At 44.3% G+C, this 27,929-nt stretch overlaps 1 protein-coding gene across 1 annotated transcript in view; it reads right to left on the bottom strand.

Moving 5' to 3' along the window:
- Positions 1–722: 722 nt before the first annotated feature.
- Positions 723–27,929, bottom strand: part of TUBB3 (tubulin beta 3 class III) — a 37,446-nt gene continuing 10,239 nt past the window's right edge. The window contains exons 3-7 of the mRNA XM_063438168.1: positions 27,121–27,190; positions 8,190–8,321; positions 4,111–4,219; positions 3,010–3,120; positions 723–2,399 (exon numbers count right to left, since the gene is read on the bottom strand). Coding sequence (XP_063294238.1) covers positions 1,327–2,399; positions 3,010–3,120; positions 4,111–4,219; positions 8,190–8,321; positions 27,121–27,190 — 1,495 coding nt within the window. The 3' untranslated portion in view covers positions 723–1,326. The remainder of the gene's footprint in view (positions 2,400–3,009; positions 3,121–4,110; positions 4,220–8,189; positions 8,322–27,120; positions 27,191–27,929) is intronic.

Raw genomic sequence — 27,929 nt, 5'->3', positions numbered from 1 at the left:
GGCAAAATGATATTCTCATCCCGAGAATTTATGCCCTTTTTATACATGACAAAACCTTACTGGCCTTAGCAATTGCCAATTGACATTGCATATTGCTGCCTAATTTGTTGTCTATAACCATTCCCAAATCTTTCTCGTGTGTGGTTATCCCTAGTTTACTACCATTTAGGGTGTAAGTTGCTTGTGCATTCTTGACCCCAAAGTGCACAACTTTGCATTTCTTTGCGTTAAATTTAATCAGCCATTCTAGTGCCCAGTCCCCCAGTCTATCCAAATCCCCCTGCAGCAAAGCAATATCCTGCTAACATTTTATTACTTTACAAAGTTGTGTGTCATCTGCAAATGCTGGTACGTGGCTTTCAATGCCCATTTCAAGAAACAGTGTCTGTATGGGGTTTTACCACAGATACAGATTACCAGGGTACACAGTTTGCCAGGGATGGAAATTTAATGGCATTAACCTCATTATTACATGACGTTATTGACCCCGTGTTCCAACACTTTCTACAATTACAGTTTTGTAACCCTGAACTCTGATTATTCCTTCAGAACTTCTACATATCTGCGTTTTTTCCAGTGTCTCAGATCAGACAAGGCGGCTTTAAATGAGGATCATTTGATATTTGACTGTGAAGACAGTTGTTAGGAATAAACACACGACATCTTGTGCTTTAAATTAAAATAAAACCACACATGTTGGACAGCAGGAAGTTTATTTGTTATTTAATAAATAACCCAATAAAAATCAGACAAAAAAAAAATATAAATAAAAGCACATAAAAAAAATAAAAAAATTCATGTCAGACAAAAAAAAAAAAAATAAAAAAAAAATGGTAATACATCGAGAACGGCCTGGGTGGGATGAGGGAAATCCCTTTTGCAGTATGAGTTTTCAGATACACAATCTCTGTAGGAGCCTTAGCTAAACAACGTTTCCCATTAATGTATTAACTCTTTGTGCAGACCACAAAATGGACACCAACGAAGGTCGCGGCATTGTGCGAAATCTCACCCACCTTATCAAAGATCATTCGACCCGGTTCCAAGTCCTCAATCAATCACTTACTCAGATGTAGAGCCCATCTAGGCTACTGCAACATTCACAATGATCTATAATCAGCAGCAAGACACATACTGGTACACACCAAGTTCTGCACGCTCCTTTGGCAGCAAAGAGTTAATGGAATATGGAGGCTGGGTATAGATTGTTTATTTCTATGGTACTATAATCCTAATGCAGTAGAGACATCATGATGCAGAATGATAAAGATTACTAAAACCTTCAACGGGGCACTAAATGGGGTCTCAAGCTCCGAGGTTGTCCCCTTACTTCCCCTGAGCTTCAGACTCCTCCTCATCATCTTCATACATCTCCCCCTCCTCTTCTGCTGTAGCGTCCTGGTATTGCTGGTATTCAGACACCAAGTCATTCATGTTGCTCTCGGCTTCCGTAAACTCCATCTCGTCCATACCTTCTCCTGTATACCAGTGCAAGAAGGCTTTACGCCGGAACATGGCTGTGAACTGCTCAGAGATGCGCTTGAACAGCTCCTGGATGGCAGTGCTGTTGCCAATGAAGGTAGAAGACATCTTTAGGCCACGTGGAGGGATGTCACAGACTGCTACTTTGACATTGTTGGGGATCCATTCCACAAAGTAGCTGCTGTTCTTACTCTGGATGGCTAGCATCTGCTCGTCCACTTCTTTCATGGACATGCGTCCACGGAACACAGTGGCCACAGTCAGGTAACGGCCATGTCGAGGATCACAGGCAGCCATCATGTTCTTGGCATCAAACATTTGTTGGGTGAGCTCAGGTACAGTCAGAGCACGGTACTGCTGGCTGCCACGAGCAGTCAGTGGTGCAAATCCAGGCATGAAGAAATGTAGACGAGGGAAGGGGACCATGTTAACAGCCAATTTGCGCAGATCAGCATTTAGCTGGCCAGGGAACCTCAATGAAGTTGTTACTCCACTCATTGTGGCACTGACAAGATGGTTGAGATCTCCGTAGGTAGGAGTGGCCAGTTTGAGGGTGCGGAAGCAGATGTCATATAAAGCTTCATTGTCAATGCAGTAAGTTTCGTCTGTGTTCTCCACCAGTTGGTGGATAGATAGAGTTGCGTTGTAGGGCTCAACTACTGTATCGGACACCTTGGGAGATGGGACTACGCTAAAAGTGTTCATGATGCGGTCAGGATATTCCTCTCTGACCTTACTGATGAGGAGGGTACCCATACCAGAACCAGTGCCCCCTCCGAGTGAGTGAGTCAGCTGGAAACCTTGTAGGCAATCACAATTTTCACACTCTTTCCTTACTACGTCTAACACAGAGTCCACCAATTCAGCCCCCTCTGTGTAATGACCCTTAGCCCAGTTGTTACCAGCACCACTCTGTCCTGCAGAAGAAAAAGAAAAAAAAAAATGGGACATTATAAAAAGGTTAAAAAGAATCTGCACTAATCACAAAGCAACATATACTGAAATATAGAGAAGGGAAGGAGAGAAGGGCCAGTACAGTTTGAAGAGCGTGAGCAGAGTGTGTGAAGAGTGGCAGAGGGAAATAATTGGTTGATGAAGCTACCCAATTGACCTCAATGTAACTAGAGTACAAGTGGTGGACATTATGGGCGATGTCCGGGTGGAGGGAGAGGGAAGATCTCCACATTTATTCTGCTGAGTGTAGTGAGGCTAGGCTTTCATTATAATACATGTTGGCATTTGGTTTCAGACTGGTTCGACAGAAGCAGTAATCAAAGAGGCCATAGAGCTACATTAAATGTACTGCCTGTCATCGGGGTATCTTCGCCTAGACGTGTGCTGCAATACACAGAAAAACCATTCCCTTAGGGTTTGACACTGTATACAAAATCTAGGCAAAGAAGGGTGAGGCAATAAATAACTATTGCTAGTGTAATTGGGAATCCACTGATAAATTACAGCAATAATTTTAGATTATATTAAAGTTCTGCTAGTGCCACAAGAACTGAAAAGACGAAGTGTGAATACCAAATATGAAGTTATCTGGTCGGAAGAGATGTCCGAAGGCTCCTGATCGTACACTGTCCATGGTCCCAGGCTCCAGATCTACTAGGATGGCTCTGGGGACATATTTGTGAGCTGGAAGAGAGACAAGAGGAGAGTTTTATACGAAGAGGCTGTACAATAATGACAATGTAACCCCAGACCACACCACGAGTGTTACTTACAGGACACTGGTTGGTCAGTAACAGAAAATACATCTGAGTGTTTAGGCAACCTTCAGTCTATATCTCAGATACAGCCACAATGCTGGCAAAGCATCAGGAGAGTTGTAGTCCACATCTGAAATGCCAAAGGTTGCCTACCTGGTTTAGGATATATCCAACATAAAAAAGTAGATCTTTGCTATTAAGTAGTTGTTCCGGTTCTGTAGTATTATAGATCTTTAAATATATACATATCAAAAATCAGGAATGGAGACACGTGCCCTCTAGTCTTTTGGTATTGCCAAATGGACAGATTGTGATTTTGAAAGTTTAGTGGTGAGCTTTGTGAATTAGAGAAAGCTTTCATGTCAAACAGCTTGGGGAAAAACAAAAACACACCACAGACACTACGCCTCTAGCCTCCTTGAACCTTAACCACTACCAAACCGTGATAGTTATGGTGCTTTGACTGTCCCTTTAACCCCTTAAGGACCAAACTTCTGGAATAAAAGGGAATCATGACATGTCACACACGTCATGTGTCCTTAAGGGGTTAAAAATGTTTTTAGGTTTCCTTTATTATGTAAAGTTATTTTATATACATTACCAATGATTAACACCCCACATTTTATCATAACTGGACAAATCCATAAATAAGAGGGACATCATTCTCCTACAAGGCACCAAAACAGTGTTCTACAGAAAGCAGAGTAGATTAAAAAGGAATAATAAAGTTTTTGCACAACCCAATAAGAATCTAAATTGCAGGAATAACGGGGTGATGCATTCACTCAGGATATTGAAGTGCAGCACAGGTTAACATCTTATCTACAGTGACCTCTGACATCCTTAACTGGGGTGACCGACTGGGGACCCTCTCAGAGTCACGTTAACCCACAGAGCAAGTATTCAATAAACTTACAGGAAGCCTCGTTATAGTACACACTGATCCTCTCCAGCTGTAGGTCAGAGTCCCCAACATAATTTCCACTTGGGTCAATGCCATGTTCATCGCTGATGACCTCCCAGAACTGCAAAAATAAAATGAAGATTCAGAAAAAAAGAAAAGAAAGAAAAATCGGACAGCAATGTTTATTACCTACACAAGACATAGCGCTGTACAAGTAACTGACAAAAACAGGAACAGAATACAATAAGAGGTGAAAGCTCATGCGGCATTATCCCCTTTAGACTGTAAGCTGACTTTGCACATAGGTGTCAGCCAGGTTCTAGGCATGCAGGTAAGGATCTCATTTTTGTATGAGCTTGCCTTATGTTATATCTTCCATCCCTACCTAATGTTAATGTACCCATTGTATAGCGCTGCAGAAAATGGTGGTGCCTTACACAAACAACCTTACAATCTGTGGGACACCAACTAAAACGATGCATCATATGCCAGACTTGTCGTCTTGTGACGTACTCTAACTGGGTGATGGTACTACAGGTTTCTTGGGATATATTCTCCTTGATCTTTTGCTTAATATCATGAGAAAAAAAAAAAAGTAATGAATCAGCACGCTACTTGTATTTGGAGGCACAGGGATGGAGCTGTCCACTGTACTGAACCAGGCCACAAGCTGCTCCACCTTATAATTAAACACTGATCATCTGCAGTATGGAACTCCATAACCTAGCAGTCTATACACAGGATGCATGCAACTCCTAATTCAAACAGGGCTGCAATATCAGGCCTGGCCCAGTGTAAATACTAGTCATTCCATGCAGAAAAATATCTAAAGAGACAGATTGTATTGAGCAATAGAACATATTGCTATGGACACTGCTAATGATGAGTAAGATGGTTAGTTTCATTTGAACTTTAACTCCCATCAGTTGCATGATGCGCACAAGGATTTAATCTAATTGCATGTCATTCACAGTGTATTGTGAGGCCAGACTGATCAGGCAAGTCCTTAATGCATGCGTAGAGACTGATTGTTTCCATTAATAAAACTAAATAAATAAAATCTAAATCAGACAGGGGGCAGAGAAACTGCCAGCCAGCACAATTCAACTAACAAAGCAAGACTGATCCCTGCAGAATCCTGCAGCCAGTGAGTGCGCACATTCTGGGAGCGAGGCAGGAGAGGGAGGGTGACACTGCAGGCAGAGCAACGTGACAGACAGGGGAGGTACAGGGAGAGATAACAATTAAAAAACACAGACAGACGTAGCTCAGTGGAGAGAATACTATGTGTGACGGTGGGCATTGCATGCAGTGGGTTGAACAGGAAATGTTAGATTGTAGAATTGTATAAAATGATCAATGTTAAGAAAAGGGCAGCAGCCTCCAAGTAAGAGTGGTGGCATACACTGGTCCTTCGGATGACTTTTAGATTATCTGGAAGGATGTCTAAGGGCTCTTAGTAAGATAAAGAGATGTGCCAACTAGACATAGCGATTAAATAAATCTCATCAGCACCCAGACCATCTAACTGTGCAGGCATACAAAGAAAGCAAAGCAGGTGGAACGTCGCTGTCATTTAATTTGGGCACTAATGGGAGATGGAGAATGGGCCTGTGCTGGCCATCTCCCCGGACTAAGAGTTTGGGCTCAGCTGTTCCCCACCCTACTCCTTTGTTCCCAGTGGGAGAAGTCTGGGACCTGCTGCAGTCATTGATTTGTCACTTCCTGACCCGGGAGACCAGGCCATGTCTGCAGGGCCATTAACGGCATCTGTCTCGGCCAAGCACAGTCTGTCACCGAAGACGCGACACTTTCACTGACGATGCAAGAAAATCCACAATATACATGGGGTCTGCACAGCTCGTTTCACAATTTCCTGCCATAATCGTTTTCGTTAATTATACAACGCCTGCAAATCAGCAGCACTATATAGAATGGGAATAGAAGGAATGAAATAAAAATCTAATGTAAACAGAAAGGGGCCTGCTCCCGTAAATCAACATCCATCAAACATTGATAGCAGAGGGGATCACCAGGAAATACTTTGGGACTGAAGGATAATTCTGTTCTTGTCGTCATGTAGCGCAGATTTTTATGGGACACTGGTTGGTACATGGCATGTCAGATTCATTTATTGAAATAAAGATTTGAGCTTCTCATTTTTAAGGAGACTTGTTACTTTAACACTGCAACGCTTCTAAGTGGGACTCGACACATAGTAACCATTTTCTTTGTCTGTCATTCCAGCCATGGAATAAGGGGTCCTGATGACATCACCTCTCTGCATTCTTTGTCTGCCAGACTAGTCATTGAATAGGGGGTCCTGATGACATCACCGCTCCATTCAGCTTTTTATTGAGAGGAGACTGTTACTGCAGAGGGAGTGGCCGGAGGAACAATGAAAGACTCCACTAGCCAGCAATGAATAGGTTAAACACTGCATAGGCATCGCATCTTCCCAATGAAGGCATGGGACTTGCAATATGCTTCTCCCATTTGCACAAAGGATGCATTAGACGTCTGGGGACAAGTGCAGAGCATCTGTCTCCCTGCAGGATCCCTGGTGTCTGTCTATAAACCCCACACTAATCTAGCAGAGGGTGGATTGCAATCGCTGGGCCCTGTCCCCTCTGATAGCAGCCTCCTCCCCTGAGCCCTGTCTGCAGATCCCTTTAATTAGACAGGATCTACAGACAGGCACAGCCCTTTACATGACAAAAAGAATGAAGTCACTGGTGTGATTCTCTAACCCTAGAATTAGCAGCCAGCAGTGACACAGAACGGGGATTTAAAGGCTCCCACACCCTTAACCCATTGTCTGCGGGTGGGATTGGAAATAGATGGGTTGCTGTCACACTGACTTGTTCTGTTCATTGAAGAGAGAATAGTTGTAACAGCAATGCAGACTGACTGGCAGGAACACAGATACTGTAACTATATACAGGAAATGCCATATGCCCAAACCAGAATACTCAGTGTGGTATATGTTCTGAGCTGTGTCTATAACACCCACATCACCCAGCCTCTCAGGATTAATTATCACTTCTCTGCCATCAGATGGTGAATGCCAAGTGGGCAGCTTTAACCGTAATGTACTGAGTGAATTGATGCCAAGGCTTTCTGTTCTCTCCAATGCCCTCTCTGCCATGCAGTCTATGGTTAATTTTCCAGCTCTGGGCTCAGTGCCCTCCGTCTGGCTGTTTGGTTTGTTTTCTAGTTCTGGGCTTAGCGCCCGTTCAGCCATGACCTGCAGGGTTAGGTGCCCTGTTGGCACTATGGTCCCCATCCCCCAATGGCTGGTCTATGTTTCCCTGTTCTGCAATGTCACATTGTCCCTTTGTTCCTGTGCTGCAGTGATGGGTGTGGCTCTGCAGTAGAGATCTGCCACCCAGCATACTGATCACACAGGGGGCAACTGAGCTGCCCCTTATTGCCTATCACACAACGACTTCCACCCAGCTCAGGCATCCCGCCTCAGTCCAGTATATCATACACCAACATTGTAGGAGGAAGGAAGCACATGGGGATTGGGGTATCAGATAACCCTCTGCACAAAGCAGGGTTTTTGTAATTACACAGACTGGGGGCCACACTGATAGCATCACTGGAGGGGGGATTTAAAGGGACAGTATGAGAATACATGGTCTAAGACCAACTATATGAAGATACATGGTCTAACAATATCAACACGCAGGGCAGAGACATTCCATCCAATCAGGACTGCTACTCTCACCATGCTGAGCCAGGGATGCTGTAGCCATGTAGATGGATAAAATCACTGCCCCTTGGGGGGGGGGGGGGGGGGGGGGGATTAAAAGGGATTATATTAGAATACATGGTCTATATAACAATAGCAAGATACATGGTCTCTAGTAATATGAGCACACAGGGCAGAGACATTCCATCTAACCAGGACTGCCACTCTCACCATGCAGAGCCAGGGATGCTGTAGCCATATAGATGGATACCATCACTGCCCCTTGGGGGAGATTTAAAGGGACTATATGAAGATCCATGGTCTCTAGTAGCTGCCACTCTCACCATGCAGAGCCAGGGATGCTGTGGCTGAGGGTGCTGGGAGTTCCCCTTACCTTGGCTCCGATCTGGTTGCCGCACTGGCCGGCCTGGATGTGGACTATCTCCCTCATACTGGCAGCTCTGGGAAGATGCAGACTGTGGAGGAGGTGGGGCGGCTCGCACTCGCTTATAAGCACCTTGCAAGCCTGACGTCACCAGGCCCGGCGACCAATCACAAAGTACCTGCGAAAACACCGCAACATCGCCGCAGCATCAGCACCCGGCGCGCACTACACGCCCAGAGCGCGGCCACGAGGGGAGGGGCGCGAGCACGCGCATCGGCTAGGTGAGACAACAGGCAGAGCTGGGTACCAGGGCGGGGCCAACTGTGCGCGTTCACATCCTCCAACCAGCGCGCGTTCACATCACTGACACTGACACTAATCCCATCCCTGAGGGCAACAGTGACAGTATATAGTATACACCCCCCCTCCCCCTCCCTGAGGGTAACAGTGACAGTATATAGTATACACCCCCCCCTCCCCCTCCCTGAGGGTAACAGTGACAGTATATAGTATACACCCCCCCCTCCCCCTCCCTGAGGGTAACAGTGACAGTATATAGTATACACCCCCCCTCCCCCTCCCTGAGGGTAACAGTGACAGTATATAGTATACACCCCCCCCTCCCCCTCCCTGAGGGTAACAGTGACAGTATATAGTATACACCCCCCCCCTCCCCCTCCCTGAGGGTAACAGTGACAGTATATAGTATACACCCCCCCTCCCCCTCCCTGAGGGTAACAGTGACAGTATATAGTATACACCCCCCCTCCCCCTCCCTGAGGGTAACAGTGACAGTATATAGTATACACCCCCCCCTCCCCCTCCCTGAGGGTAACAGTGACAGTATATAGTATACACCCCCCCTCCCCCTCCCTGAGGGTAACAGTGACAGTATATAGTATACACCCCCCCTCCCCCTCCCTGAGGGTAACAGTGACAGTATATAGTATACACCCCCCCCTCCCCCTCCCTGAGGGTAACAGTGACAGTATATAGTATACACCCCCCCCTCCCCCTCCCTGAGGGTAACAGTGACAGTATATAGTATACACCCCCCCTCCCCCTCCCTGAGGGTAACAGTGACAGTATATAGTATACACCCCCCCCTCCCCCTCCCTGAGGGTAACAGTGACAGTATATAGTATACACCCCCCCCTCCCCCTCCCTGAGGGCAACAGTGACAGTATATAGTATACACCCCCCCTCCCCCTCCCTGAGGGTAACAGTGACAGTATATAGTATACACCCCCCCCTCCCCCTCCCTGAGGGTAACAGTGACAGTATATAGTATACACCCCCCCCTCCCTGAGGGCAACAGTGACAGTATACACCCCCCCTCCCCCTCCCTGAGGGTAACAGTGACAGTATATAGTATACACCCCCCCTCCCCCTCCCTGAGGGCAACAGTGACAGTATATAGTATACACCCCCCCCTCCCCCTCCCTGAGGGCAACAGTGACAGTATATAGTATACACCCCCCCTCCCCGAGGGTAACAGTGACAGTATATAGTATACACCCCCCCCTCCCCCTCCCTGAGGGTAACAGTGACAGTATATAGTATACACCCCCCCCCTCCCCCTCCCTGAGGGTAACAGTGACAGTATATAGTATACACCCCCCCCTCCCCCTCCCTGAGGGCAACAGTGACAGTATATAGTATACACCCCACCCCTCCCTGAGGGTAACAGTGACAGTATATAGTATACACCCCCCCCCCTCCCCCTCCCTGAGGGTAACAGTGACAGTATATAGTATACACCCCCCCCTCCCCCTCCCTGAGGGTAACAGTGACAGTATATAGTATACACCCCACCCCTCCCTGAGGGTAACAGTGACAGTATATAGTATACACCCCCCCTCCCCTCCCTGAGGGTAACAGTGACAGTATATAGTATACACCCCCCCTCCCCTCCCTGAGGGTAACAGTGACAGTATATAGTATACACCCCCCCTCCCCTCCCTGAGGGTAACAGTGACAGTATATAGTATACACCCCCTCCCCTCCCTGAGGGTAACAGTGACAGTATATAGTATACACCCCCCTCCCCCTCCCTGAGGGTAACAGTGACAGTATATAGTATACACCCCCCCTCCTCCCTGAGGGTAACAGTGACAGTATATAGTATACACCCCCCCTCCCCTCCCTGAGGGTAACAGTGACAGTATATAGTATACACCCCCCCTCCCCTCCCTGAGGGTAACAGTGACAGTATATAGTATACACCCCCCTCCCCTCCCTGAGGGTAACAGTGACAGTATATAGTATACACCCCCTCCCCTCCCTGAGGGTAACAGTGACAGTATATAGTATACACCCCCCTCCCCCTCCCTGAGGGTAACAGTGACAGTATATAGTATACACCCCCCCTCCTCCCTGAGGGTAACAGTGACAGTATATAGTATACAACCCCCCCCCCCCGAGGGCAACAGTGACAGTATATAGTATATACCCCCCCTCCCTGAGGGTAACAGTGACAGTATATAGTATACACCCCCTCCCCCTCCCTGAGGGTAACAGTGACAGTATATAGTATACACCCCCCTCCCCCTCCCTGAGGGTAACAGTGACAGTATATAGTATACACCCCCCCTCCCTGAGGGTAACAGTGACAGTATATAGTATACAACCCCCCCCCCTCCGAGGGTAACAGTGACAGTATATAGTATACACCCCACCCCTCCCTGAGGGTAACAGTGACAGTATATAGTATACACCCCCCCCTCCCTGAGGGTAACAGTGACAGTATATAGTATACACCCCCCCCTCCCCCTCCCTGAAGGTAACAGTGACGGTATATAGTATACACCCCCCCTCCCTGAGGGTAACAGTGACAGTATATAGTATACACACCCCCCCCCCCGAGGTAATCACATATAGTATACACCTCCCCTAAGGGTATTTGACAGCGTACACAGATCAGCCACATTATAACCACCTGTCTAATATCATGTAGGTCCCACGCATACTGCCAAAACAGCTCAGGTGCGTGAAGATGTGGACTCTACAAAACGTGTCCTGTGGTATTTGGCACCTAGGCAATCGCTGCAGATCTTTTAAATCCTGTAAGCTGTGCGGTGGGTCCTCCATGGATCAGATTTGTTGTTCCAGCACATCCCACAGCTGCTCAGTTGGATTGAGATCTGGGGAGTTTGAGGCCAAAACAACTCCTTGAACTCTTTGTCATGTTCCTCAAACCATTCCTGAACAATTTGTGCAGTGTGGCAGGGAGCATTATCCTGCTAAGAGATGCCACTGCTATCAGAGAATGCCATTTCCACGAAGGGGTGTGTGTGGTCTGCAACAATCTCTAGGTAGATGGTATGTGTCAAAGTTACATCTAAATGAAAGCCAGGACTCAATGTTTAGAAGCGCATAACTATGCCTCTGCCGGCAGTCTTCCCATGGTGCATCCTGCTCCCTACTCTTCCCCAGGTAAACAACGCACCCGGCCATCTAACAGATCTAAAAGTAGACGTGATTCATCAGACTAGGCTTCCTTCGTTCCTTGCTTCATGGTCCAGTTCTGTTGCTCATGTCCCCATGGAATATGATTTTGGTGGTGGACAGAGATCGGTGACTGCGCAGCCCCAAACCAGCAAACTGTGACGCACTGACAACTTTCTATCATGGACAGCATTAAGGTTTTCAGCAATTTGAGTTACAGTAGCTCTCCTGTGTGATCAGACCAGGACGGACGAGCCTTCGCTTCCCACCTGCATCAATGAGCATTGGGCGTCCATGGACCTGACACTAGTTCACCTGTTATCCTTCCTTGCTCCACTTTTGGTAGGTAATAAGCACTGCATACTGGGAACACCCCACAAGCTGAGCTGTTCTGACCCAGCGCTTTAGCCACCACTATTGGGTCCTTGTCAAAGTCTCTTAGATCATATAAAAACATTTTTGCCTAATTTTCCTGCTTCCAACTCATGAAATTCAATAAGGGACTGTTCACTTGTTGCTTAATATATCCCACCCCCTGACAGGTGTCATTGTAACGATATAATCAATAATATTCACTCCACCTGTCCGTGGTTTTCAAAGTTGTGGCTGATTAGTGTATAGTATACACCACACGAAGGTAACACTGACAGCATATGTTATATACCCCCCGGGATAATACTGACTTCATATAATATACAGAAAGGAAATGCATACTTTAATCCCTTAAGGACACATGACATGTGTGACGTCATGATTCCCTTTTATTCCAGAAGTTTGGTCCTTAAGGGGTTAAAGGGACACTCCAGATCCCTAATGCAGTTTTAAATTTGGACAGTAGAGTGTTCCTTCAACTTTAAGGGTGTGAGTGGGGGTGTGGCAATGGGTGGGATATTCTGACAAATTTTAGGTGACTTACTAATAACAATTTATCCAACTAAAATGCAATTTAGAACAAGAACAATGTATCTTATTCACACAGCCTGATTTCTAAACACATTTATTGTTTAAAGACACATTACTGGGAGTATTATTACTGTGAAGCTCTGTTATACACTCAGACACATTACTGGGAGTATTATTGCTGCGGAGTTCTGTTATACACTCTGACACATTACTGGGAGTATTATTGCTGTTGAGCTCTGTGATACACTCAGACACATTACTGGGAGTATTATTGCTGTGGGGCTCTGTTATACACTCAGACACATTACTGGGAGTATTATTGCTGTGGAGCTCTGTTATACACTCAGACACATTACTGGGAGTATTATTGCTGTGGAGCTCTGTTAGACACTCAGACACATTACTGGGAGTATTATTGCTGCGGAGTTCTGTTATACACTCTGACACATTACTGGGAGTATTATTGCTGTTGAGCTCTGTGATACACTCAGACACATTACTGGGAGTATTATTGCTGTGGGGCTCTGTTATACACTCAGACACATTACTGGGAGTATTATTGCTGTGGGGCTCTGTTAGACACTCAGACACATTACTGGGAGTATTATTACTGTGGGGCTCTGTTAGACACTCAGACACATTACTGGGAGTATTATTGCTGTGGAGCTCTGTTATACACTCAGACACATTACTGGGAGTATTATTACTGTGAAGCTCTGTTATACACTCAGACACATTACTGGGAGTATTATTGCTGTGGAGCTCTGTTATACACTCAGACACATTACTGGGAGTATTATTACTGTGGAGCTCTGTGATACACTCAGACACATTACTGGGAGTATTATTACTGTGGAGCTCTGTTATACACTCAGACACATTACTGGGAGTATTATTACTGTGGGGCTCTGTTATACACTCAGACACATTACTGGGAGTATTATTGCTGTGGAGCTCTGTTATACACTCAGACACATTACTGGGAGTATTATTACTGTGAAGCTCTGTTATACACTCAGACACATTACTGGGAGTATTATTGCTGTGGAGCTCTGTTATACACTCAGACACATTACTGGGAGTATTATTACTGTGGAGCTCTGTTATACACCCAGACACATTACTGGGAGTATTATTGCTGTGGGGCTGTGTTATACACTCAGACACATTACTGGGAGTATTATTGCTGTGGAGCTCTGTTATACACTCAGACACACTACTGGGAGTATTATTGCTGTGGAGCTCTGTTAGACACTCAGACACATTACTGGGAGTATTATTGCTGTGGAGCTCTGTTATACACTCAGACACATTACTGGGAGTATTATTGCTGTGGAGCTCTGTTATACACACAGACACATTACTGGGAGTATTATTGCTGTGGAGTTCTGTTATACACTCAGACACATTACTGGGAGTATTATTGCTGTGGAGCTCTGTTATACACTCAGACACATTACTGGGAGTATTATTGCTGTGGAGCTCTGTTATACACTCAGACACATTACTGGGAGTATTATTGCTGTGGAGCTCTGTTTTACACTCAGACACATTACTGGGAGTATTATTGCTGTGGAGCTCTGTTATACACACAGACACATTACTGGGAGTATTATTGCTGTGGAGCTCTGTTATACACTCAGACACATTACTGGGAGTATGATTACTGTGGGGCTCTGTTACACACTCAGACACATTACTGGGGGTATTATTGCTGTGGAGCTCTGTTATACACACAGACACATTACTGGGAGTATTATTGCTGTGGGGCTCTGTTATACACTCAGACACATTACTGGGAGTATTATTGTTGTGGAGCTCTGTTATACACTCAGACATATTACTGGGAGTATTATTGCTGTGGAGCTCTGTTATACACTCAGACACATTACTGGGAGTATTATTGCTGTGGGGCTCTGTTATACACTCAGACACATTACTGGGAGTATTATTGCTGTGGAGCTCTGTTATACACTCAGACATATTACTGGGAGTATTATTGCTGTGGAGCTCTGTTATACACTCATACACATTACTGGGAGTATTATTGCTGTGGAGCTCTGTTATACACTCAGACACATTACTGGGAGTATTATTGCTGTGGAGCTCTGTTATACACTCAGACACATTACTGGGAGTATTATTGCTGTGGAGCTCTGTTATACACTCAGACACATTACTGGGAGTATTATTGCTGTGGAGCTCTGTTATACACTCAGACACATTACTGGGAGTATTATTGCTGTGGAGCTCTGTTATACACTCAGACACATTACTGGGAGTATTATTGCTGTGGAGCTCTGTTTTACACTCAGACACATTACTGGGAGTATTATTGCTGTGGGGCTCTGTTATACACTCAGACACATTACTGGGAGTATTATTGCTGTGGAGCTGTTATACACTCAGACACATTACTGGGAGTATTATTGCTGTGGAGCTCTGTTATACACTCAGACACATTACTGGGACTATTATTGCTGTGGGGCTCTGTTATACACTCAGACACATTACTGGGAGTAATATTGCTGTGGAGCTCTGTTATACACTCAGACACATTACTGGGAGTATTATGGCTGTGGGGCTCTGTTATACACTCAGACACATTACTGGGAGTATTATTGCCGTGGGGCTCTGTTATACACTCAGACACATTACTGGGAGTATTATTGCTGTGGGGCTCTGTTATACACTCAGACACATTACTGGGAGTATTATTGCTGTGGAGCTGTTATACACTCAGACACATTACTGGGAGTATTATTGCTGTGGAGCTCTGTTATACACTCAGACACATTACTGGGACTATTATTGCTGTGGGGCTCTGTTATACACTCAGACACATTACTGGGAGTATTATTGCTGTGGAGCTCTGTTATACACTCAGACACATTACTGGGAGTATTATTGCTGTGGGGCTCTGTTATACACTCAGACACATTACTGGGAGTATTATTGCCGTGGGGCTCTGTTATACACTCAGACACATTACTGGGAGTATTATTGCTGTGGAGCTGTTATACACTCAGACACATTACTGGGAGTATTATTGCTGTGGAGCTCTGTTATACACTCAGACACATTACTGGGAGTATTATTGCTGTGGAGCTCTGTTATACACTCAGACACATTACTGGGAGTATTATTGCTGTGGAGCTGTTATACACTCAGACACATTACTGGGAGTATTATTGCTGTGGAGCTCTGTTATACACTCAGACACATTACTGGGAGTATTATTGCTGTGGAGCTCTGTTATACACTCAGACACATTACTGGGAGTATTATTGCTGTGGGGCTCTGTTATACACTCAGACACATTACTGGGAGTATTATTGCTGTGGAGCTGTTATACACTCAGACACATTACTGGGAGTATTATTGCTGTGGAGCTCTGTTATACACTCAGACACATTACTGGGAGTATTATTGCTGTGGAGCTCTGTTATACACTCAGACACATTACTGGGAGTATTATTGCCGTGGGGCTCTGTTATACACTCAGACACATTACTGGGATTATTATTGCTGTGGAGCTGTTATACACTCAGACACATTACTGGGAGTATTATTGCTGTGGAGCTCTGTTATACACTCAGACACATTACTGGGAGTATTATTGCTGTGGAGCTCTGTTATACACTCAGACACATTACTGGGAGTATTATTGCTGTGGAGCTCTGTTAGACACTCAGACACATTACTGGGAGTATTATTGCTGTGGAGCTCTGTTATACACTCAGACACATTACTGGGAGTATTATTGCTGTGGAGCTCTGTTATACACACAGACACATTACTGGGAGTATTATTGCTGTGGAGTTCTGTTAAACACTCAGACACATTACTGGGAGTATTATTGCTGTGGAGCTCTGTTATACACTCAGACACATTACTGGGAGTATTATTGCTGTGGAGCTCTGTTATACACTCAGACACATTACTGGGAGTATTATTGCTGTGGAGCTCTGTTTTACACTCAGACACATTACTGGGAGTATTATTGCTGTGGAGCTCTGTTATACACTCAGACACATTACTGGGAGTATGATTACTGTGGGGCTCTGTTACACACTCAGACACATTACTGGGGGTATTATTGCTGTTGAGCTCTGTTATACACACAGACACATTACTGGGAGTATTATTGCTGTGGGGCTCTGTTATACACTCAGACACATTACTGGGAGTATTATTGCTGTGGAGCTCTGTTATACACTCAGACATATTACTGGGAGTATTATTGCTGTGGAGCTCTGTTATACACTCAGACACATTACTGGGAGTATTATTGCTGTGGAGCTCTGTTATACACTCAGACATATTACTGGGAGTATTATTGCTGTGGAGCTCTGTTATACACTCATACACATTACTGGGAGTATTATTGATGTGGAGCTCTGTTATACACTCAGACACATTACTGGGAGTATTATTGCTGTGGAGCTCTGTTATACACTCAGACACATTACTGGGAGTATTAGTGCTGTGGAGCTCTGTTATACACTCAGACACATTACTGGGAGTATTATTGCTGTGGAGCTCTGTTATACACTCAGACACATTACTGGGAGTATTATTGCTGTGGAGCTGTGTGATACACTCAGACACATTAACAATATCAAGCTCCTAGAAAAGAGGGACATTAGGATAGAAAAGAGGGATAGAATGATTTGGGCCCAAAATAGGGATGCCAATGAGGGTAACACTTGAAATAGTGGTTGCTTTATTATGCAGTCACTATAAGCTGAGAAGCACGGATAACTAGTCAGCATTATTATAGAAAGTGTATAACCATTTATCACCAATCACGCACCCAGCAAGATTACATGAACTATCATGTTATCTTATAATGGAAAGCATTAAGTAATGGCTGAGCCTCCCCTTCCACAAAGAGCCTGTCTGGCAGGGGGCAGGGAGGCTAATTCCGTATGGTCCCTGACAGACACACTGTGGGCCATCCCTAGGGTGCTGTGTGAATGGGAAGCATGAGTCACAGATTTGGAAAAGGGGGTGATGAGGCAGATGTTTTGGGGGATGGGATAGGCTAGTAATGGCTGTGATTACTGACTCATGTTGCTGCACAGACAATGGCCAACACCCCCCACTACCCATCACTAATATCCCTCACACCCAGCCGCACAGCCTGGTGGGACTTGTAGTTACGGCTCTTTTTAAAGCTGCATGGATGCTGTGTGCAATGCCACCTGTTCCCTGCGGAGGATTTTCCATATAATATTGTTTGATTTCCTCGATTTCTATTGTCTGCTTTGCTATGTATGCATCGCCGTACTCTGGAAACTACTGGGACACCACGTTGTCATAGAGCCCTGTATATTTAAAAAGTTATTAGTAGCCATTGTCAGAGTGTGTTCTGTGTGACAATGGAGGCTCACATAGTCAGTGTAACCCCATGCTTGCAGTGTCTGCATCCCACCTTGTGTTCACTCCACGGATACACAGAATATCTGACGTATATTACTCTCCTTATTGCAGTACCTCTATTCCTTGCGAAGGCCCCCCAGACCGTGTTGATGGCTTTATATTCCCAATTATACAGTTTGCTCAATGCTGCATGCTTCAATTATAACCTAATGTATGTAAACATTCAGAGTGCAATCCCTATTCTGTATGTATTGCACCGTGTCAGAGGGTTATCAATAAATTAAAATAGATATTGTGGACAATGATCTCAATCCTGATATTCGAGCTGTGTCTTCCACTACAGATAGCATTAGGACCCAGTCTTAGGCCATCCTCAGTTTTACTCTTAGAAAACACATAACATGTTGCAGTCTCTACAACTCCTGCTTATTAGCCTTTTATAGTCAATATGACTTTTATAGTCAAGAAGATCATGGAACACTGAGGGGGAGGAGAGAGGTCGTTTTTATTATCACATAGATTCATCCATTACAATGAGTGTGAAGAAGAAGTATATTGTTTTTCATGATGGGCATATTAGACAGTGGATAAATGTATGTATGTGTGTGCGCGCATGTAGTGTATGTATATGTACAGTGCATGATGCTGCAGTACACAGTGTATCTGTATAGTGTAGTGTGTCATAGACATGTGCAATTCGTTTCGTTCCGAATGTACATTCGTACTAATTTCATGCCATTTGGATGCTTACGAATGTCTGAAATCCCAAAGTTCCGAAGTGCCGAAGTGATTCGGATTTCTGAAAAGTGGTAAAATTTAGAGAGAAAATTTACGTGAATGATGACAGGAATCTTGACCAATATAATTCCTATTGTGCAATGTGGTGCTTACCTGCCCAATTCGGTTTCACTATTCTCTGTCCAATGTAATGAGCAATAGTCATGTGCAATTCGTTTCATTCGAATGTGCAATTCGTTTCATTCGAATGTGCAATTCGTTTCGTTCGAATGTACATTCGTACGAATTTCATGCCATTCGGATGCTTACGAAGTGCTGAAGTGCCGATGTTCGGCAGTTCCGAAGTGCCGAACTGATCCAAACAGAATGCCATTGGTCCAAATTGCTGAACCGAACCAAATATTTTGCCCATGCACATCTCTAGTGTGTCAGTGTATGATATGTACAGTGCAGTGTATCTTAGTGTATTCGCAGTGCAATGTATTTCATTGTATCTGTATAGTGTAGTGTGTTATTGTATGATATCTCATAGTATGATATGTACAGTGCAGTGTATCTCAGTGTATGCTATGTACAGAGCATTGTATCTCATTGTATGATATGAACAGTGCAGTCTATCTCATTATTTGATATGTATAGTGCAGTGTATCTCGGTTTATGATATGTACAGCGCAGTGTATTTCATTGTATGATATGTACAGCGCAGTGTATCTCATTGTGTGATATGTACGGTGCAGTGTATCTCGGTTTATGATATGTACAGTGCAGTGTATCTCATTGTGTGATATGTACAGTGCAGTGTATGTCACTGTATGATATGTACAGTGCATCTCAGTGTATATGTACAGTGCCGTGTATCTCGTTGTATGATATGTACAGTGCCGTGTATCTCTGTGTATGATATGTACAGTGCAGTGTATCTCGTTGTATAATATGTAGAGTGGCGTGTATCTCATTGTATGATATGTAGAGTGCCGTGTATCTGGTTGTATGAAATGTACAGTGCCGTGTATCTCTGTGTATGATATGTACATTGCAGTGTATCTCTGTGTATGATATGTACAGTGCAGTGTATGTCACTGTATGATATGTACAGTGCCGTGTATCTCAGTGTATAATATGTACAGTGCAATGTATCTCGTTGTATGATATGTACAGTGCCGTGTATCTCAGTGTCTGATATGTACAGTGCCGTGTATCTCTGTGTATTATATGTACAGCTCAGTGTATCTCATTGTATGATATGTACAGTGCAGTGTATCTCATTGTATGATATGTACAGTGCAGTGTCTCACTGTTGGTATATGTAGAGTGCTGTTTATCTCTGTGTATGATATGTACAGTGCAGTGTATCTCAGTGTATGATATGTAGAGTGCCGCGTATCTCAGTGTATGATATGTAGAGTGCAGTGTATCTCGTTGTATGATATGTAGAGTGCTTTGTATCTCAGTGTATGATATGTACAGTGCAGTGTATCTCGTTGTATGATATGTACAGTGCAGTGTATCCCGTTGTATGATATGTACAGTGCCGTGTATCTCAGTGTATGATATGTACAGTGCAGTGTATCCCGTTGTATGATATGTACAGTGCAGTGTATCTCGTTGTATGATATGTACAGTGCCGTGTATCTCAGTGTATGATATGTACAGTGCAGTGTATATCGTTGTATGATATGTACAGTGCAGTGTATCTCTGTGTATGATATGTACAGTGCCGTGTATCTCTGTGTATGATATGTACAGTGCCGTGTATCTCATTGTATGATATGTACAGCGCAGTGTATCTCAGTGTACGATATGTAGAGTGCCGTGTATATCAGTGTATGATATGTAGAGTGCAGTGTATCTCAGTGTATGATATGTACAGTGCAGTGTATCTCGTTGTATGATATGTACAGTGCAGTGTATCTCAGTGTATGATATGTAGAGTGCCGTGTATCTCATTGTATGATATGTACAGCGCAGTGTATCTCAGTGTACGATATGTAGAGTGCCGTGTATCTCAGTGTATGATATGTAGAGTGCAGTGTATCTCAGTGTATGATATGTACAGTGCAGTGTATCTCGTTGTATGATATGTACAGTGCAGTGTATCTCAGTGTATGATATGTAGAGTGCCGTGTATCTCGTTGTATGATATGTACAGTGCAGTGTATCTCTGTGTATGATATGTAGAGTGCAGTGTATCTTGTTGTATGATATGTACAGTGCAGTGTATCTCAGTGTATGATATGTACAGTGCAGTGTATCTCGTTGTATGATATGTACAGTGCAGTGTATCTCAGTGTATGATATGTATAGTGCCGTGTATCTCGTTGTATGATATGTACAGTGCAGTGTATCTCGTTGTATGATATGTACAGTGCATCTCGTTGTATGATATGTACAGTGCATTGTATCTCTGTGTATGATATGTACAGTGCCGTGTATCCCGTTGTATGATATGTACAGTGCCGTGTATCCCATTTTATGATATGTACAGTGCCGTGTATCTCGTTGTATGATATTTACAGTGTAGTGTATCTCATTATTAGATATGTAAATTGCAGTGTATCTAGTTGTATGATATGTACAGTGCAGTGTATCTCACTGTTGGTATATGTACAGTGTCGTGTATCTCTGTGTATGATATGTACAGTGCCGTGTATATCTGTGTATGATATGTTCAGCGCCGTGTATCTCTGTGTATGATATGTACAGTGGAGAGAAAAAACGGGTCGCAAGAGTATTCTGAGAACGGACAGCAACTGAAATAGCCTGCCCTTCGGTAGGTCCCCGCTCAGAACTCAAGCTGGTTTTAGCTCATCTTGTGCCATTACAGAGAGAACATATCTGAAGCATATCAGACTGGTCCCACCCATACGGGTAGTCCAGATCCGAAATGCCAGCCAGTTCTCTCTGCACGAGAGATACAGCAACCCCAGACGATCGTTTCAGCCTTGTTAGGCATCATCAGTGAGGCTGAAACGATCGTCTGGGGTTGCTGTATCTCTCGTGCAGAGAGAACTTGCTGGCATTTCGGATCTGGACTACCCGTATGGGTGGGACCAGTCTGATATGCTTCAGATATGTTCTCTCTGTAATGGCACAAGATGAGCTAAAACCAGCTTGAGTTCCGAGCGGGGACCTACCGAAGGGCAGGCTATTTCAGTTGCTGTCCGTTTTCAGAATACTCTTGCGACACCTTTTTTTCTCTCCATAAGTTTAAAGGGTAATCCAGACGTGGACCCCTTGCTCACGGTGCCTAGAGAGATATTAGCTATGCCTCACTGATGATGCCTAACAAGGCTGAAACGATCGTCTGGGGTTGCTGTATCTCTCGTGCAGAGAGAACTTGCTGGCATTTCGGATCTGGACTACCCGTATGGGTGGGACCAGTCTGATATGCTTCAGATATGTTCTCTCTGTAATGGCACAAGATGAGCTAAAACCAGCTTGAGTTCTGAGCGGGGACCTACCGAAGGGCAGGCTATTTCAGTTGCTGTCCGTTCTCAGAATACTCTTGCGACCCGTTTTTTCTCTCCATAAGTTTAAAGGGTAATCCAGACGTGGACCCCTTGCTCACGGTGCCTAGAGAGATATTAGCTATGCCTCACTGATGATGCCTAACAAGGCTGAAACGATCGTCTGGGGTTGCTGTATCTCTCGTGCAGAGAGAACTTGCTGGCATTTCGGATCTGGACTACCCGTATGGGTGGGACCAGTCTGATATGCTTCAGATATGTTCTCTCTGTAATGGCACAAGATGAGCTAAAACCAGCTTGAGTTCTGAGCGGGGACCTACCGAAGGGCAGGCTATTTCAGTTGCTGTCCGTTCTCAGAATACTCTTGCGACCCGTTTTTTCTCTCCATAAGTTTAAAGGGTAATCCAGACGTGGACCCCTTGCTCACGGTGCCTAGAGAGATATTAGCTATGCCTCACTGATGATGCCTAACAAGGCTGAAACGATCGTCTGGGGTTGCTGTATCTCTCGTGCAGAGAGAACTTGCTGGCATTTCGGATCTGGACTACCCGTATGGGTGGGACCAGTCTGATATGCTTCAGATATGTTCTCTCTGTAATGGCACAAGATGAGCTAAAACCAGCTTGAGTTCTGAGCGGGGACCTACCGAAGGGCAGGCTATTTCAGTTGCTGTCCGTTCTCAGAATACTCTTGCGACCCGTTTTTTCTCTCCATATGTACAGTGCATCTCGTTCTATGATATGTACAGTGCCGTGTATCTCTGTGTATGATATGTACAGTGCCGTGTATCCCATTGTATGATATGTACAGTGCAGTGTATCTCGTTGTATGATATGTACAGTGTAGTGTATCTCATTATTAGATATGTACAGTGCAGTGTATCTCATTATATGATATGTGCAGTGTATCTCATTATTAGATATGTAAATTGCAGTGCAGTGTATCTCAGTGTATGATATGTACAGTGCAGTGTATCCCGTTGTATGATATGTACAGCGCCGTGTATCCCGTTGTATGATATGTACAGCGCCGTGTATGTCACTGTATGATATGTATAGTGCCGTGTATCCCGTTGTATGATATGTACAGTGCCGTGTATCTCTGTGTATGATATGTACAGTGCCGTGTATGTCACTGTATGATATGTACAGTGCCGTGTATCTCAGTGTATAATATGTACAGTGCAATGTATCTCGTTGTATGATATGTACAGTGCCGTGTATCTCAGTGTCTGATATGTACAGTGCCGTGTATCTCTGTGTATTATATGTACAGCTCAGTGTATCTCATTGTATGATATGTACAGTGCAGTGTATCTCATTGTATGATATGTACAGTGCAGTGTCTCACTGTTGGTATATGTAGAGTGCTGTTTATCTCTGTGTATGATATGTACAGTGCCGTGTATCTCAGTGTATGATATGTAGAGTGCCGTGTATCTCAGTGTATGATATGTAGAGTGCAGTGTATCTCGTTGTATGATATGTAGAGTGCTTTGTATCTCAGTGTATGATATGTACAGTGCAGTGTATCTCGTTGTATGATATGTACAGTGCAGTGTATCCCGTTGTATGATATGTACAGTGCCGTGTATCTCAGTGTATGATATGTACAGTGCAGTGTATCCCGTTGTATGATATGTACAGTGCAGTGTATCTTGTTGTATGATATGTACAGTGTAGTATATCTCATTATTAGATATGTACAGTGCAGTGTATCTCATTATATGATATGTACAGTGCAGTGTCTCATTATTAGATATGTAAATTGCAGTGCAGTGTATCTCAGTGTATGATATGTACAGTGCAGTGTATACCGTTGTATGATATGTACAGCGCCGTGTATCCCGTTGTATGATATGTACAGCGCCGTGTATGTCACTGTATGATATGTATAGTGCCGTGTATCCCGTTGTATGATATGTACAGTGCCGTGTATCTCTGTGTATGATATGTACAGTGCCGTGTATGTCACTGTATGATATGTACAGTGCCGTGTATCTCAGTGTATAATATGTACAGTGCAATGTATCTCGTTGTATGATATGTACAGTGCCGTGTATCTCAGTGTCTGATATGTACAGTGCCGTGTATCTCTGTGTATTATATGTACAGCTCAGTGTATCTCATTGTATGATATGTACAGTGCAGTGTATCTCATTGTATGATATGTACAGTGCAGTGTCTCACTGTTGGTATATGTAGAGTGCTGTTTATCTCTGTGTATGATATGTACAGTGCAGTGTATCTCAGTGTATGATATGTAGAGTGCCGCGTATCTCAGTGTATGATATGTAGAGTGCAGTGTATCTCGTTGTATGATATGTAGAGTGCTTTGTATCTCAGTGTATGATATGTACAGTGCAGTGTATCTCGTTGTATGATATGTACAGTGCAGTGTATCCCGTTGTATGATATGTACAGTGCCGTGTATCTCAGTGTATGATATGTACAGTGCAGTGTATCCCGTTGTATGATATGTACAGTGCCGTGTATCTCAGTGTATGATATGTACAGTGCAGTGTATATCGTTGTATGATATGTACAGTGCAGTGTATCCCGTTGTATGATATGTACAGTGCCGTGTATCTCTGTGTATGATATGTACAGTGCCGTGTATCTCATTGTACGATATGTACAGCGCAGTGTATCTCAGTGTACGATATGTAGAGTGCCGTGTATCTCAGTGTATGATATGTAGAGTGCAGTGTATCTCAGTGTATGATATGTACAGTGCAGTGTATCTCGTTGTATGATATGTACAGTGCAGTGTATCTCAGTGTATGATATGTAGAGTGCCGTGTATCTCGTTGTATGATATGTACAGTGCAGTGTATCTCTGTGTATGATATGTAGAGTGCAGTGTATCTTGTTGTATGATATGTACAGTGCAGTGTATCTCAGTGTATGATATGTACAGTGCAGTGTATCTCGTTGTATGATATGTACAGTGCAGTGTATCTCAGTGTATGATATGTATAGTGCCGTGTATCTCGTTGTATGATATGTACAGTGCAGTGTATCTCGTTGTATGATATGTACAGTGCAGTGTATCTCGTTGTATGATATGTACAGTGCAGTGTATCTCAGTGTATGATATGTACAGTGCCGTGTATCTCAGTGTATGATATGTACAGTGCAGTGTATCTCGTTGTATGATATGTACAGTGCAGTGTATCCCGTTGTATGATATGTACAGTGCCGTGTATCTCAGTGTATGATATGTACAGTGCAGTGTATCCCGTTGTATGATATGTACAGTGCAGTGTATCCCGTTGTATGATATGTACAGTGCAGTGTATCTCGTTGTATGATATGTACAGTGCCGTGTATCTCAGTGTATGATATGTACAGTGCAGTGTATATCGTTGTATGATATGTACAGTGCAGTGTATCCCGTTGTATGATATGTACAGTGCCGTGTATCTCTGTGTATGATATGTACAGTGCCGTGTATCTCATTGTATGATATGTACAGCGCAGTGTATCTCAGTGTACGATATGTAGAGTGCCGTGTATCTCAGTGTATGATATGTAGAGTGCCGTGTATCTCAGTGTATGATATGTACAGTGCAGTGTATCTCTGTGTATGATATGTACAGTGCAGTGTATCTCAGTGTATGATATGTACAGTGCCGTGTATCTCGTTGTATGATATGTACAGTGCAGTGTATCTCAGTGTATGATATGTACAGTGCAGTGTATCTCGTTGTATGATATGTACAGTGCTGTGTATCTCAGTGTATGATATGTAGAGTGCCGTGTATCTCGTTGTATGATATGTACAGTGCCGTGTGTCTCACTGTTGGTATATGTAGAGTGCCGTGTATCTCAGTGTATGATATGTACAGTGCAGTGTATCTCGTTGTATGATATGTAGAGTGCAGTGTATCTTGTTGTATGATATGTACAGTGCAGTGTATCTCTGTGTATGATATGTACAGTGCCGTGTATCTCAGTGTATGATATGTACAGTGCCGTGTATCTCAGTGTATGATATGTACAGTGCCGTGTATCTCAGTGTATGATATGTACAGTGCCGTGTATCTCAGTGTATGATATGTACAGTGCAGTGTATCTCAGTGTATGATATGTACAGTGCAGTGTATCTCAGTGTATGATATGTACAGTGCCGTGTATCTCTGTGTGGTCATTCACTGTGTAGGATGCTGCTTGTATCCTGGACTGTAAATGGATTGGAGGATTTGTTGACATTATCAGATTATTTTAGGGGTGTCCCACGCTTAGCTCCCTTCTGAGAGGTGACAGCAGGTGGGGCGGATTCTGACCTCTATGTAAACACATTATTAAATCACCTGTTGGAGATGTGGCAATAGATCTGTTAGCCAAGCTGAGAGCTTGTACTATGCAGCAATGGGGACGGGGACTGGCCACTAATATAGCACCCTGGGCCACTATTATTGTAACCTTGGCCACTAGTATTGTACCCTGGGCCACTGTTATTGTAACCTTGGCCACTAGTATTGCACCCTTGGCCACAAGTATTTTTAACCTGGGCCACTAGTATTGCACCCTGGGCCACTAGTAATGCACCCTGGCCCACTAGTAATGCACCCTGGGTCACTAGTATTGCACCCAGTGACACTAGTATTGTAACCTGGGCCACCATTATTGTAACCTCGGCCACTGTTATTGTGACCTGGGCTACTAGTGTATTACACCCTGGACCAATAGTATTGAGAGATTCGCAAGCTGCTGCTTGACAGTACTAAATATATTATGTAACTATATTGTTTATTATTATTTTATTACAGTTGTTGCATTACTAGTATAAAACATTCTTGACAAAATTAACCAAGTGAGTGGAGTGTGAAGATCATTGAAACAGTAGTCACGGTCCACGTTCACGTGTCTAGGGCACACATACCTGTGCGGTTCAGCACACTGCACGCAGCTCCCCCTCCTGTCAGTGTCTTCATGTAGCGTGACCGAGCAGACCACTGGTAGATATAATCTTCTGTATCCTCTACCTCGCAGTACCGAACAGTTTCCTGTCAGACCAGGTGGAGAATTCAGAAGATACTCTACCGTGGTCTGCTCGGCCAGGCTACTTGGGGTACAAAGAGACACATAAAGGGTCTGGGAAACAAAGAGACACATACAGGGGCTGGGGAACAAAGAGACATATAGAGGGACTGGGGAACAAAGAGACACAGAGAGGGCAGTGGGAGGATAAAGAGTCGCACAGAGAGGCTGGGGGGACAAAGGGACACACAGAGAGGCTGGGGGGACAAAGATACACACAGAGGGACTGAGGGACAAAGAGACACACAGAGAGGCTGGGGGGGACAAAGAGATGCACAGAGGGACTGAGGGACAAAGATACACACAGAGAGGCTGGGGGGACAAAGATACACACAGAGAGGCTGGGGGTGGGGTGGACAAAGATACACCCAGAGAGGCTGGGGGACAAAGATACACACAAAGGGACAAAGACACACAGAGGATCTGGGGTATAAAGAGATACAGATAGGGGATTGGGGGGGACGGGACAAAGAGATAAACAGAGAGCATGGGGGGCCAAAGAGACACACAGAGAGGCTTGGGGGGACAAAGAGACATACAGAGGGACTGAGAGAAAAAGAGACACACAGAGGGTTTGGGGGGGGGACAAAGATACACCCAGAGATGCTAGAGGTCACTTCCTCCTTCATAGCACAGGAAACCTGTGCTAGAGCGTCGCTGGACGTCCTCATGCTGTGTGAGGACCTCCAGCGTCGCTCATTTCCCCATAGGAAAGCATTGAAATTATTTTTCAATGCTTTCCTATGGGGAGACGTAATGCGCAT

Source organism: Pelobates fuscus, chromosome 12 (assembly GCF_036172605.1).
Source record: "Pelobates fuscus isolate aPelFus1 chromosome 12, aPelFus1.pri, whole genome shotgun sequence".
NCBI lineage: Eukaryota > Metazoa > Chordata > Amphibia > Anura > Pelobatidae > Pelobates > Pelobates fuscus.
The sequence above is the reverse complement of the archived record's forward strand: the minus strand, read 5'-3'. Positions and strand labels throughout refer to the sequence as shown.